At 40.7% G+C, this 13,669-nt stretch overlaps 1 protein-coding gene across 1 annotated transcript in view; it reads left to right on the top strand.

Annotated features, from left to right (window-relative positions):
* Positions 1 to 12,936: 12,936 nt before the first annotated feature.
* UBA6 (ubiquitin like modifier activating enzyme 6) overlaps positions 12,937 to 13,669 on the top strand; it is a 75,573-nt gene continuing 74,840 nt past the window's right edge. The window contains exon 1 of the mRNA XM_063107750.1: positions 12,937 to 13,026. Coding sequence (XP_062963820.1) covers positions 12,956 to 13,026 — 71 coding nt within the window. The 5' untranslated portion in view covers positions 12,937 to 12,955. The remainder of the gene's footprint in view (positions 13,027 to 13,669) is intronic.

The following is a 13,669-nucleotide window of genomic DNA, read 5'->3' as shown; positions in this document are numbered from 1 at the left end:
AAGAGGCTTATTTCTTACAGTTATGGAGGATGGGAAATCCAGGATCAAGCAGCCACATCTGGTCAGCATCTGGTGAGGGCCTCATGCTGTATCATAACATGGTGGAAGGCATCACAGGGCTAGAAGGGCTGTCTGAGAGCAAAATTGGATTTTATAATAGATCCACTCTTGCAATAACTAACTCACTCTGGTGATAGTACATTAATCTATTAACCCATTAATTCATTAATCCATCCATGAGGGCAGAGCCCTCATGACTCAATCACCTCTTAAAGGCCCCACCTCTTAATACTGTTGCTCTGGAGATTGTTTCAACATGAGTTTTGGAGGGGACAAATATTTAAACCATAGCAACTATCCCTCACTTATTATTCTGAATTGCTTCACATGCCAATGTTGACAACAACCTACTGCAAGGACAATGGGATCACTATTATTTTAGAACTGTTATAACTCAGTACTGAGAGTTAGGGTAAAACCTAGCCTCTCATGAAGCTCATGGCAGCCCTATCCCTGAACAAAATTGGGGTTATTTTAGCAAGAAATAAGGGATATCTCTTAACAAGAAAGAAGGGGTATGATGTCTGTCAAACAGCCTTTCAGCAATTTGAATGACTAAAGAGAAGTTGTGATTAGATTTCATTACTGTCCACCATTTCCGTCCAGTGCAAGTAATAAAAGTGATAGGTGAATTTCCCCCTTTGAAGAAATCACCAGATCAGCAACAAAACTTGTGAAAATCTATTTTGTACCTATCTTGAATTTGCCCATAACTTGGAAATAAAGACGGAATCTTACCAGCAGAAGGCTAACAATTCATGCAGGTAATCTTATTATTATTGTTGTGACTATTATTACTTAATATAATCTTTTGTTAATAATAAAGAATGTGTTGGAAAACTCTTTCGAGTAGTGTTTACCTCTTGGCATACTAAAACTATCATTTCACTGTTTAATAAAAATAGATAGCTTGATTCCTAGCCTGGTGGAGATGATAACCTCCCACATCTTTGTTTCCTATCCCTGCCACTGTACATTAAAGCATCCGTAACCACATTGGTGAGGCTATTGCCCAGATTGGAAATACCTGCTGGGGCTCTACTGCCTACAATATAAAATCCAGGCTCAAATCCAAAGCCAAGTGATAAGAGCATTCTGAGAGACGATGAATCTTTAAACACTTTCTTCAATGAGACCAGTATGGTCAAGCATGGCTGCACAGGAATGTTTATAGACCTGGAATCAACAGTCAGTGATGAATTTTGCCCTAGGATGCTGTTACTGGCAAAGAAGTTGCTGCAAATAGCAATGCCTCTAAGCACTACTCCACTGAAAAAGAAATCATTGACCTAGCATTGGACAGGATTCAGAAGCCAGCTGACTTAAGTACAGGTCTTCAGGCTTTCTTGAATTTCTGCTGGTTGGTGGTAAAACCAGTTTTTACTTTGTCTTCCTGCTGATAGAATCTCTATCTGTTGTTTATAGGAACAGAGTTCTACATTCACCCATTTTCTTAGCTTTCTTTAGCAGTAGCCAAGGTCTTCAACTCCATTTATCCTAGGTCACTCTGATTTTGTATTTATGTTAGATAATGGGGCTATCTTTAATATGCGTATAAAAATCTTTCTATTGAATCCCCAATATACAATAACCTTAAAACCTTAACCACATTATCATCCGGATTGTATCTTCCATCACTGCTTCTCTCAGATTTTATGGTGCCTTAAATGTTAATTTGTCAGAATTTCACACAAACTTGTTCTCTATCTTCATATTTACCTCCCTCTGTCCATATATAAGTATACCCCAGTTGTCTCTGCTTGAAAAACATACCACAAACATTTTCTGGAGCAGAGATTACTAATGCTTGCTCTGAGCTAACCAACCAGATGATGAGATGTGACCCTTGCAGTAATAAATGTATAGCTCACTGCCTATTTTATCATGGTAATACAGTTTCCACAAATATGAAGGCACTGCCACCGTCAAGACCAGTTTATAGATTAGTGTCCCTTTGACTTCGAGGTTGGCATCAATTACCAGCTTCCCACTGCAGTTCCAGTAGAGACTGCCAAAGTAAAGGCAGTTGTGTACTTTTTGAGCAATACTGCAGTCATGGCTGAGGCCTGGGCTTGCCTAGACCACAAGTTTATAATGCCAAAAGTGCCTTTGTTCACTGTGTATACAGGTGAGCCGGTGAAGGATGGGGAGTTTTCTGAAGCATGGATGCTTTAGAGAAAGATTATGAAGACGTCAATGTGGATTCAAGAGGATGGGGCAAGGAAGGAGAGAAATGTCAGTTGTATGTTCCCACCAGCTTGTCACATCAACTTGTCTTCAACTTAAATCACTAGTAGCTGAATAGTTTGTCTTTATTCTCAAATGTGATCATTCCTAAATAACTCATTTGTACCTACAAAATTTTTCTTATTTTTATCCATGAAAGTAAAGGCTTTAACAAAGATAATGATACATAGAATGAAATGTGTGTGTGTGTATGTGTGTAGAGAGAGAGAGAGAGGGAGACACAGACAGAACAGGCTTCAGAAGGAAAGGAAGTCATCCCTGATCTTAAGCCTAAAATATGTGTTGTATTTACACATTACTGAGTAACCTGGCTCATGCCTCCTCTCTAGCTTTGTCCTGAACACTCTTCCACTTACTGACTACAGTCTAGCTACATTAGCCTAGAGGAGTTCAAATAAAAAATAGATATACAAATGTTAAAATTATACACTTTGAATTAGTTGCACATGATTTAAAAAATAAAGCAAGAAGCCAGGGAGTGAATATGGTGAGGGGTGGGTAGAGAAAGACTTTCTAGAGAGATGATATTTGAGCAGCAGTTCCCATGCTGTGAAGGAGTATACACAGGTATGGTAGACAAGCATCCTAACATGAGAGCAGTAAGTGTAGAACTCCTACGGAGGCAAAAATCTTACCCCTTCTATGTAGCTTTCCCTCCTCTTGGTCAATACTAATTACTCCCTCCCTTGAACACACAAGCACTCTGTTTTTTGCACATTTTTGATGCCGAGTCCTACCTAAGTTACAACAGATATATTAGACCAGTGCAAGCAAAAATGGAAGTTTGTCAAGAGAAAAAATAGATGTAAAGAGGGGTCTCAGGTGCCACTATTCAGGCATGTCTTAAGGAAGGATCCAGAGTATAAAATCATAGATCAGAGTTAGGAGTAACAGGACAGCAAATATACCAAACAGCAGAAACCAAAGACCACTCCAAAGATCAGCGAAGCCCAGAATTCAATAAAAAAAGCCCTACTGAAAAGGTTACAGGTAGTATAGTGTGAGTTAGAGGAAGCAGGTTAGAGCAGTGCAAATTATGGTTCTACGTTGAGTAGTACACACATCACCAGAGAAACTTGCTAGACGTGCGGATTCTCAGCCCTCACCCAGGCATACTGAAGCCAAAATGCTAGTGTGGGGCCCAGCAAATTGTGCTTTAACAAGCCGGCCAGGTGATTCTGATGCCTACTGAAGTTTGATGTCTACTGGGCAAGAGATCGGCTGCAAAACCAAACCATAATGAGAAGGCAATCCAACAATGAGAAGGGAGATAATCCGAACATTGTTTCAGTAAAGAAAAAAGATGTAAAATGAGCTAGCATGAGTTTAGAAGACAAGTGAGTCTAATGATGCACAGTCACTGTGTTTGGAATTTGGTTCTCTGGAACAGGACTCTGAATATTCTCTCATAAAGGGGCTGAGGTGCCTCTTCTCCCCAATTAGGGCAGATCCTGATGCATTTACCGCATATTGCCTAGAAAGCCACAAGGACTTGAAGTCCCACTCAAGGATTTTCAGGTTTTTCATCTGTTTTCTATCCATATTTGCAGAAGGTTAAACTTATGAGCATAATTTACTTTAATTGCCTTTTGCCTCCAGACACTGTTGCTTAAGGAGTTAAATCAAACAATATAGTGCCTTGGAAAAATTCTATTTCAATTGTTAGTCTATGATGATTTATCTTTTTATTGTTCTGTAGGCAATTTTTCAAAAATACTTTAAGAAAATGTGATATGTACATTGTCTTAGTTCATTTGGACTGCTGAAACAAACCACCATAAATTGGGTGGCTTGTGAACAACAAAAATTTATTTCTCACAGTTCTGAAGGCTGCAAAGTCCAAGATCAAGGAGCCAGCAGATTTGGGGTCTAGTGAGGGCTCACTTCCTGGTTCCTATAGAGCTGTCTTCTCTTTGTGTCCTCATGTGGCCCATAAGACAGGAGCTCTCTGAGCTCACACCTCCCAAAGACACCACCTCCAAATACCATCACATTGGGAATTAGGTTCCAACATATAAAGTTGGGGTTATATAAACATTGTCTATGGCACACATATTCAAATTCATAGACTATTTAAGTGGATAATTATTGACATTTTTAATAGGACTATTTCCTTTACAAAGAAATTCCCTCTGGGTTTTTCCAAATAATTAACTTCCAACAAGTTCAAATGTTACTGCAACACCTTTGGGCAAAGAAGCCAGCTTCAAAACTCAAGAGGTCTTCTGCTTTCCAACTGTGTTCATGGAGGCCTAACCTTAGGACTCAGTATTTCCTGTTCTTGTTGATAGTCATGAAACAGGTATTCTAATTGTTGGAATCTAGGTATAATATACTAGAAAAACACTAGACTAGGAAGAAAACTGGGTTTTAGTCCTGGCTTTGCACCTACAGTGACAGAAATTTATTCAAGCCATTTAATCTCCTTGGGTTATTCTCTGTTAAACAAAAGGGTTGTATATTTAGATGACTGTTAAGCATCCTTTCTGTGCTAATACTCAATAATTTAGGAGTACAAAGTGAACATATACATTTAAATGCTTTATAATTATAAAAACAATAAAGATGTTGGTTATCTTTATAATTTATGATATAAATCATTTGATTTACAGAAAACCAATTTGCAAATAAGTATTCAGGAAAATATACATTACAACAAACGCCTGCATAATAATCAATACAGGACAATTCTAAATGCACTTTGGTATCCTGGATGGGATCCTGCAACAGGAAAGAAGCACATTAGTGGAAAAACTGGTGATATCTGAGTAAAGTGCATAGTTAGTTAATAGTTTTGTACCAATGTTAATTTCTTAGTTTTGATAATTGTATCATGGTTATATAAGATATTAGGGGAAGCTGGGTGAAGGGCATACAGAAATTCTCTGTACTATCTTTGAAAATTTTCTGTAAATCTAAAATTATTCCAATGTTTTAAAATAAAATTATCGTGCTATGCCTTTAGAGTGTAACTATGCATTCATATATATGTGTGAGGGTACTTCAAAAAGTTTGGGGAAAAACAGAATTAAAAGATAATACAAATCTTTTCATGAACTTTCAAAGCACCCTTGTACATATACACATACACATACATACAGCACAGGGACAACAGAAATAAAGGAAAGAGACGGTCCAGACCAAAGTGGGAAAGGGAAGAGGGCAAGAAAATCACAAAAAATCAAGCTACTATATTTTTGAACACCACACAAAAGTGCCAGAAAAGGGAGTTTTCTGAAGTTAGAAACATTTTCCTAAAACTCCTGAGAAAGTAAAAATGAGCTTGGACTAAGAAAGTAAACATCTGCTTCACCATAAACAGACACAGATAAAGCCAGCTGTAAAGTTAACAGAAAACAATATTTCTATCAGGAAGATGCTGTAAAAGTATTATAAACCATGTACACACACACATTTAGAGTAACAACTGATTTTTTATTCACAGAGAACTCTTTTCTATAATAATAGATCATCAAAAAACTTTGCTGTTTGAAATCCTGTCGTTAAAACTGAAATATCTCTCCTTTGGCTAGAAGATCTAAGTCACGTTAACACAGAGAAACAACCTCTACTTCCAACCGAGGTGAAAAACTTTATAGTTTCCAAGACAACAGTACCCTGGGTCCATGTTGCAATTCAGACCTAATGTAGACCTCTTCACGTATAGACTTTCTTTTGAGACTGTCAAAAGGCTGCTTCATTTTCATTTCTCCTAAGCACCACACTTCCCCAAATTCCTACAATAAATCTAATTTTTGTTTGGTGAGGCATCCCATGTTTCCTCAGGAATGTGGACTCCCTCCTTGCAATGAGCCAGTAAACCTGACTTTCTTGGAATACAGTTTTGTTTCTGATGGATTTTGGATTATTGAGTTAAGAAGCCTGCCTCATACTAGAAGTTAAGGAACTCTAATTTGACATAAAAATGAGGAACAAAGAAAATCCATTTCAAATCTCATACAAAGTTATTATGAGAGAAAACAGAATAAAGAGCATAACATCATCATCACAGACAATGAAAGGATGCCTGGAAGATATGATCAAAATAATCACAACTGTAAGTTACTATTTTAAAACTAGCTAAATGACATTAAGAAAACAATACAAGATATGAAAGAACAACATAATTCAAAATGAGAAAAATTCAGAAATTGGGTGTCAGAACTCAGAAGAATTAGATATGAAGAAAAAATGAGAAGAAACACAAAAGCTAATAGACACAACAGATTGTGATGCTGTGGAAAACTTGAGCCAATCCTCGGGTTGATGTTTCTCTAGTCATTTTGGTTGTAGACACTCATTCTCTAATAATTATTCAGGAGGGACTTATGAGAGCAATAGCTTTATCAAATGTCGATATCATATCAAGTGCTGATAACAGTTTATATCCTTTGTACATGAGAATTGGTTTGCTGGATAAAAAATCCTTGACCTAAACTTTTTTCCCTTGAGTATTCTAAATACATTATCCCACTTTCTTACGGCATAAACCTTCACTGTCAAAAAGTTGTGATAATCTAATTTTCTTTCTCATTATGCAAATGTGACAAAACATTAAAATCTGTTTAATCTGGGTTCCTGTCATATTGAATGTCTGAAATAATTCATACCATTTTTCATCAAATCTAAGATGCTCTCAATTTTAAGATGCACCATTATTTTCCATATTGAAAAAAAAGAAAAAAAAATCATTTCATTTTCAGGTATGTTAAAGTGTGAAAAAACGTGGGTGTTGAAGTTTATGGGAGGCTATTGTTTGGGACTAGCCTCCTGCACTAGACCTCAGCAGACCAGACCAAACCAGAATGGAGTCACTTGTGCTAAGTGTCATGTAATCCTAAAAGTGGACCAGTTTTCCTAAAAAACAAGAGATTCCAGTCAACCTGAGTCAGCATAATAAGGAAGTCCCCTCTACTTTAACCTTTACAAGGAAAGTATCTTTGTAACGACTAAAGTAACTTTGAAATTTTGTTCAGGTTCTGCTTTCTTCACCACTTTTCTGCCTATTAAGTCAAGCTCCTCTTCTCAGGTCATCAGAATACTCATTCCTTTTTATAGAATGAGGTGCTGCCTGATTCTAGAATCACAAATAAAAGGTAACTAGATCTTTAAACTAAATTTGTCGTAATTTTATCTTTTGACATGAGTCTTAGATAAAATACAGTGTATTCGTTTTCTATTGCTGCATAACACATTGCTATAAACCTAGTGGCTTAAAACAACACAAATTATTAGCTCACAGTTCTGCAAGTCAGAATTTGAGGCACAGGCCGGCCCGTGGCTCACTCGGTAGAGTGTGGTGCTGATAACACCAAGGCCACGGGTTCGGATCCTATACAGGGATGGCCGGTTTGCTCACTGGCTGAGTGTGGTGCTGACAACACCAAGCCAAGGGTTGAGATCCCCTTACTGGTCATCTTTCAAAAAAAAAAAGAGAGAATTTGAGGCACAGCATAGCTGAGTTCTCTGCCCAGGGTCTCACAAGGCTGAAGTCATGGTATCAGCTGTGTTCTGATCTGTAGCTTTGAAGTCTTCTTCCAAGCTCATGCAGGTTACTGACAAATTTAGTTCCCCATAGCTGTATGCCAAGGTCCCCTTTCCCTTGCTGGCTGTTTGCTGGATGCCACTCTTGGCTCCTAGAGGCCTTTACTGTTCCTTGCTACATGGCCCCCTTACCCTTTTCAAAGCCAGCAAGGGAGAATCTCTCTCACATTTTCTTTCTTTTTTTTTTTTAAAGATGACTGGTAAGGGGATCTCAGCCCTTGGCTTGGTGTTGTCAGCACCACACTCAGCCAGTGAGCCAACTGGCCATCCCCATATGGGATCCGAACCCGTGGCCTTGGTGTTATCAGCACTGCACTCTCCCGAGTGAGCCACCGGCCGGCCCCTCTCTCACATTTTCAAAGCCAGCAAGGGAGAATCCCCCTTACACTTTGAATTTCTTTCTCCGGAAAAAGCCCAGCCTCTTTTAAATGGAAAAAAGCAATACACAAATAAACATATATGTACTAAGAGGTGATAAATGCTAAAAAGAAAATAAAAGAAGGTTACACTTGTTTCTCTGTCTAGAACCCTCTATGTTAGATCTTCACATAATTCTCATCATCTAGGTTTTAGTTCATATGTTACTTCATCAAAGAAGCATCCTTGCCTACTGCCTTGTGTTGAATGTCCCCCAAAACTTAATCCCCACTGTAACTGTAGAGGGTGGGAAATCCTATTACGGTAATTAAAAGGTGGAGCTTTAAAAAGGTGATGAGATTGTAGGACCATGCCATAGTGAATGAATTAAAAATGGTTGTCACAGGCATGGTTCTGAGGGTTTTAAAAGAAGAGTCTCTCTCTCTCTCCCTCCCCCACTCTCCCTGCCTCCCTCCATCCCCATTCTCTCTCTCCCAGTTCGCTCTCTCTCTGTTCTCTCTCTGCTTCCACCATCTTGCAATATGAGGCTCCTGGGTCACTGTTGCCACCACTAAGACCCTCACCAGATGTGTTTCCTGGACTTTGGATTTCCTAGCCTCTGAAACTGTAAGCAAATAAATCTTGTTTTCTTTATACCCAATTCCAGGTATTTTGTTATAAGCAACAGAAACGGACTAATATACCTACTCTATCTAAAATTGTCTCTCTCCTTTCCTCCCCAAGTCTCTTCCTATCTTCTTATCCTCTTATTTTCATCATACTTACCACTTTCTGAAATTATTTTTTCATTTACTTTCTAGTTTTGGCTTCCCATTATGAAATTGACAAAAATCAGGAATTATATTGTATCTGTATTGCTTGATCATTGTCTAGTCATTAGGTCCTAATATTTAATAGGCATTCAACAAATATTTAAGAAGTAAAGAAATGGGGAACAGAAATTAAAGGGAGAGAAACAGAGAAATTGACAGTATCTGAGGGGTGGGCTATCCAAAGATATTTATATTTATTAACTTTAAAATAAAGAGAAAAGACATGGGATAAACTTAGTGGTAGAGCAGAACCTCGAAAGAATAGGATGTAGACCAGGTTCATTTTAATGGTCACACAGAAAAGGTCCACAACAGGATTGGGAAACTTAGATGATGCCATAGGTGAGCGACATGAAGCTTCCAGGTGTTTGAAGGTGTACAATTTTGAAACTGTACAAAGGGGCACAAAGAATAATGTAGTTTTGCCTGAACTCTCATCTCTACATGAGAGGAAGCAATCCTAATTAACTAAAAATATCATACATTACAGAAAATTATATAATGCCCAAATTCAAAGTATATGCTAATTTTTAAAATCCTGCTGATGTTTCTTCAAATATACACTCATATTTAGAATGAAAGAAAAATTCTAATGTTATAGTGTCCAACTAATTTTTGTTTTTCTAAGAAGGGTGACAAAGGAGTCAATGGAAAGATAATTAGATGAGATTAAACATGTGTTCTGGTAATCTGACAGTGATTAGCTCTATGACCTCAACCAAATTACTTACGGTGACTGGAAGCTCCTTTCTCTTACTCATAAAATGAAGGGAGCAAACTGGTTAACCTAACACCCTCTATAGCTCTAAAAATCACATGATTCTATTAAATCCATGACAGTGCTTCACATGTAGTAAATGCCCCAGATTATTTGTTAAATGTATAACATCTTTAAATGGAATCCCAGACTGGAAATCTGGAGCTGTTACCAGCTGTATTAATCGGCTTCTGTGGCTTGTAACAAAACACAGAGAACTGGGAGATTTATAAAAAAACGAAACTTACTGCTTACAGTTTCTGAGGCTGGTATGACCAAAGTCCAGGGAACACATCTGGTGAGGGCTTGGAGATGACTTCAGTGACACAGGATATCACATTGTGAAAGGGCAAAGCAGAGAGTAACCTCCTCATTCACTCCCTTTTTAAAGCCCTCAGAACCACAGCCCTGACCACCATTATTAATCCATTCACTACTGCAAGGTCCTACAATCCAATCACCTTTTCAAGGCTCCACCTTTCAATTACCATAATAGGATTTCCCACCCTCTTAACAGTCTCAGTAGGGGCTAAGTTTCTAATACATAAATCTTGGGGGATGCAATTCAAGCTTCAATGAGTTTGGGTGGACATTCAATCTACTACATTCTCATCCTGGCCCCCCCAAACTCATGTCCTTTTCACATGCAAATACATTCATTTCATCCTCAAAGTCTTAACTTGTTTCAACTCAAAAGTCCAAAGTTCAAAGACCCATCTGTGAAATCAAAATAAGTTATGTACTTCCGAGATACAATGGTAGGACAAAAAGAGTACGTATTCTCATTCAAAAAGGAAGAAATAGGCCAAAAGAAAGGATAACAGGTCCCAAACAAGTTCAAAACCCAGCAGGGCAGGCATTAAATCTCAAAGCTGGCGAATCATGTACCTTGACTCTATGTTCAAAGTCCAAGTCCTTGGGCAGCTCTGCTCCTGTGGGCTTTCCTGGTCACAGGCCACACTTCAGCTCTCCCAGGCTGGCATTCCACTCTGGTAGCTCCACATGTCTGGTATCTCCAAGTAGGTCCCACTCTCATGGCTCCATTAGATATGATGCTAATGGGGTTTTGCTGCTGCAACTCTGACCCCACATTTCCACTTGGCTCTAGGGAAGAGTTACACAGTAACTCTGACCCTGCAACAGATCTCTTCCTGGGACACCCGGCTTTTCCACACATCCTTCAAAATCAGTGTGGAGGGGCCAGCCCGTGGCTCACTCGGGAGAGTGTGGTGCTGATGACACCAAAGCTGCGGGTTCGGATCCTATATAGGGATGGCCAGTTCGCTGGCTGAGCATGGTGCTGACAACACCAAGTCAAGGGTTAAGATCCCCTTACTGGTCATCTTTTCTTAAAAAAAAAAAAAAAAATCAGTGTGGAGGCTCCCGAGCCTCCGTAGCTCTGGCATTCTGTGAGCCTGCAAACTTAACACCACATGGACACCGCCAAGGCTTCCAGCTTACATTTTCCAAAGCTGTGGGTCCAGCCACACCTGGGACCAATTTAGCCACAGCTGGAGCAGCCAAAGCAGTTGGGGTGCTGGTGCTGGAAGCAGCTTCCCAAGGTGGCCCTGGGCAGCAAGCTGGTGGAGGGTGCCTCAGGCCTGTTCCCCAAGACCATTCTGTCTGCCCAGGCCTCTGGGCCTGAAATGGAAGAGTTGACCCCAGAGGATTCTGCAATGCCTTCTGGGCCTTTTCCCCTTCTCTTGATAATCCCTTTCTTTTGTACTAATCTTCTCAGCGCCATTGAATTTTTCTCATGAAAATGCTCTGTTTCTCTACCACATGGCCAGGCTGCAAATTTTCCAAATCTTTACACCTAGCTTCCCTTTTAAATTCCGGCTTTACGTCATGCCTTTGCCACCATAACTCAGCTGTTACAAGTAGCCATACAGCTTCCTGAATGCTTTGCTGTTTAGAAATTTCTTCTGTCAAATAATCTGGTTCATAACTCTTAAGTCCCAACTTCCACAAAGTCCTAGGCTATGGACACAATGCAGCCAAGTTCCTTGCCAGTTCATAGCAAAGGTGATCTTTGCCCCAGATTCCAATAAGTCCCTTCTCATTTACATCTGAGACCTCCCTAGATTAGTCTTTATAGTCTGTATTTCCATAAACATTCTCATAACCATCATTTAACCAATCTCTAAAACATTCCAAACTCTCCCTGGTTTTCTTATCTTCTAAATTTTCACCAGCTTCTAGGCTTTTTCCAGGCTGTTCCTCCAAATTCCTCCCTTCTCAACATCCAGTTCCAAAGCTACTTCCACATTTTCAAATATTTGTTATAAGCAACACCCCATTTCTCTGGTCCAATTTTCTGTATTAGACCATTTCTATTGCCTCTAACAAAACAAGGGAACTGGGTGATTTATAAGAAAATGAAATTTATTGCTTAGTTTCTGAGGCTGGGACGTCCAAAGTCCAGTTAACACATCTGGTGAGGGTCTTGAAGGTGACTTCAGTGACACAAGGTATCACAGTGTAAAATGGCGAAGCGGAGAGTAACCTCCTCATTCGCTCCCTTTTTAAAGCCCTCAGAACCACGGCCCTGACCACCATTATTAATCCATTCACCACTCCAAGGTCCTACAATCCAATCACCTCTTCAAGACTCCACCTTTCAATCAACAACCATAATAGGAGTTCCCACCCTCTTAACAGTCACAGGAGGGGCTAAGTTTCTTATACCTAAAACTTGGGGGACACAATTCAAGCTTCAATGAGTTTGGAGGGAGACATTCAATCTACTACACCAGCCTTCAGTTTTTTATTTAAAATAAGTGTTTCCTTTTCTTGCTTTGAGACTCTTAAGTAGGATTTCCAACGCGATCCCGTCATTTCGCGGGTCACTAGAGGCCTGTATGCTTGGCTGTGGAGCCAGAGTGGATGAGTAGCTTCCATGCTCTGGTTCTATTTACGTCTATCCGGTAGCAGTCTCCAGAGCACCGCCCACTTCAGCCACCTGCAACAAAGCCCTCCCTGCGGCCCCACCCAAACCGGAAACCAGGACGCCCCTGGGGTTGACGGGAAGGCGCTGCCCAACTCCGCCCTTCTCTAGGCCCGCCCTCTCTGCTGACGCCACCGCCCGCCCCTTGACCCCCGCCGTCCCGCCCCCTTCCCTGCCTCCTTGTAGCCGGCGGCGGCGTCTCAGGCGACGATGGAGGGGTTGGGACCGGTGGCTACTCCTCAGGGGGAAGAAGCGTCCTGCTCCTCTTGGGGGACCGGCGGGTGAGAGAACAATGCGAAGGGTGGCTGGCAGGGCCCGGGCTCCGGCTTTCTGCTTCTCCCCCTCCGTCGCCCAGGGAGCGCGCGCGAGGCCGCGGGGCCGAGCAGAGCCGGCCCTGGGAGGCGAGGGGAGCGTGCGGGGTGGGTGTGGCGGCGTGGGCTCGGGCCTCAGAGGCTCCCGGCTTTTCTGAGGAGAAAGTCCACTTCCCGCCCCTTTCAGGGCTTTCTCAATTCCGGTTGGGGTCCGGCATCCTCCTTCCTCCGGGTCAGCAGACCTGGGAGGCTCCTTTCCGTAAAATCAAAGCTACGAGAGCCACTGCATGCTCCTCCTTAGAAAACTATTACCACAGGGAACTTGGTAAGGATGAATCAATGGCAGTCTGTATACCCTGAGGCCTCTGTTGACTACAGTTTTTAAAACGATTAAAAAGTAGCTGGGAAAAAAAAATACTTATTCCCCAGTTACTGTTAAGGTTCTCCTTGACGTCTTTCTTGCCCCTGCATAATTAGGGGGAAAACGTTCATGCTAGGCCCTTACGAATTTTTTGGTTAGTAGTAGTACTTCTTTCAGTCATCTCAAAATTAATAGAGCAGGTAGTTGTATCCTGCCCACTATCAGCATACAATATGCCAAAGATAGAAGTGA

Source organism: Cynocephalus volans, chromosome 9 (assembly GCF_027409185.1).
Source record: "Cynocephalus volans isolate mCynVol1 chromosome 9, mCynVol1.pri, whole genome shotgun sequence".
In the NCBI taxonomy this organism is placed as follows: domain Eukaryota; kingdom Metazoa; phylum Chordata; class Mammalia; order Dermoptera; family Cynocephalidae; genus Cynocephalus; species Cynocephalus volans.
Note: the sequence above shows the minus strand (reverse complement) of the source record. Positions and strands in the feature narration are given on the sequence as shown.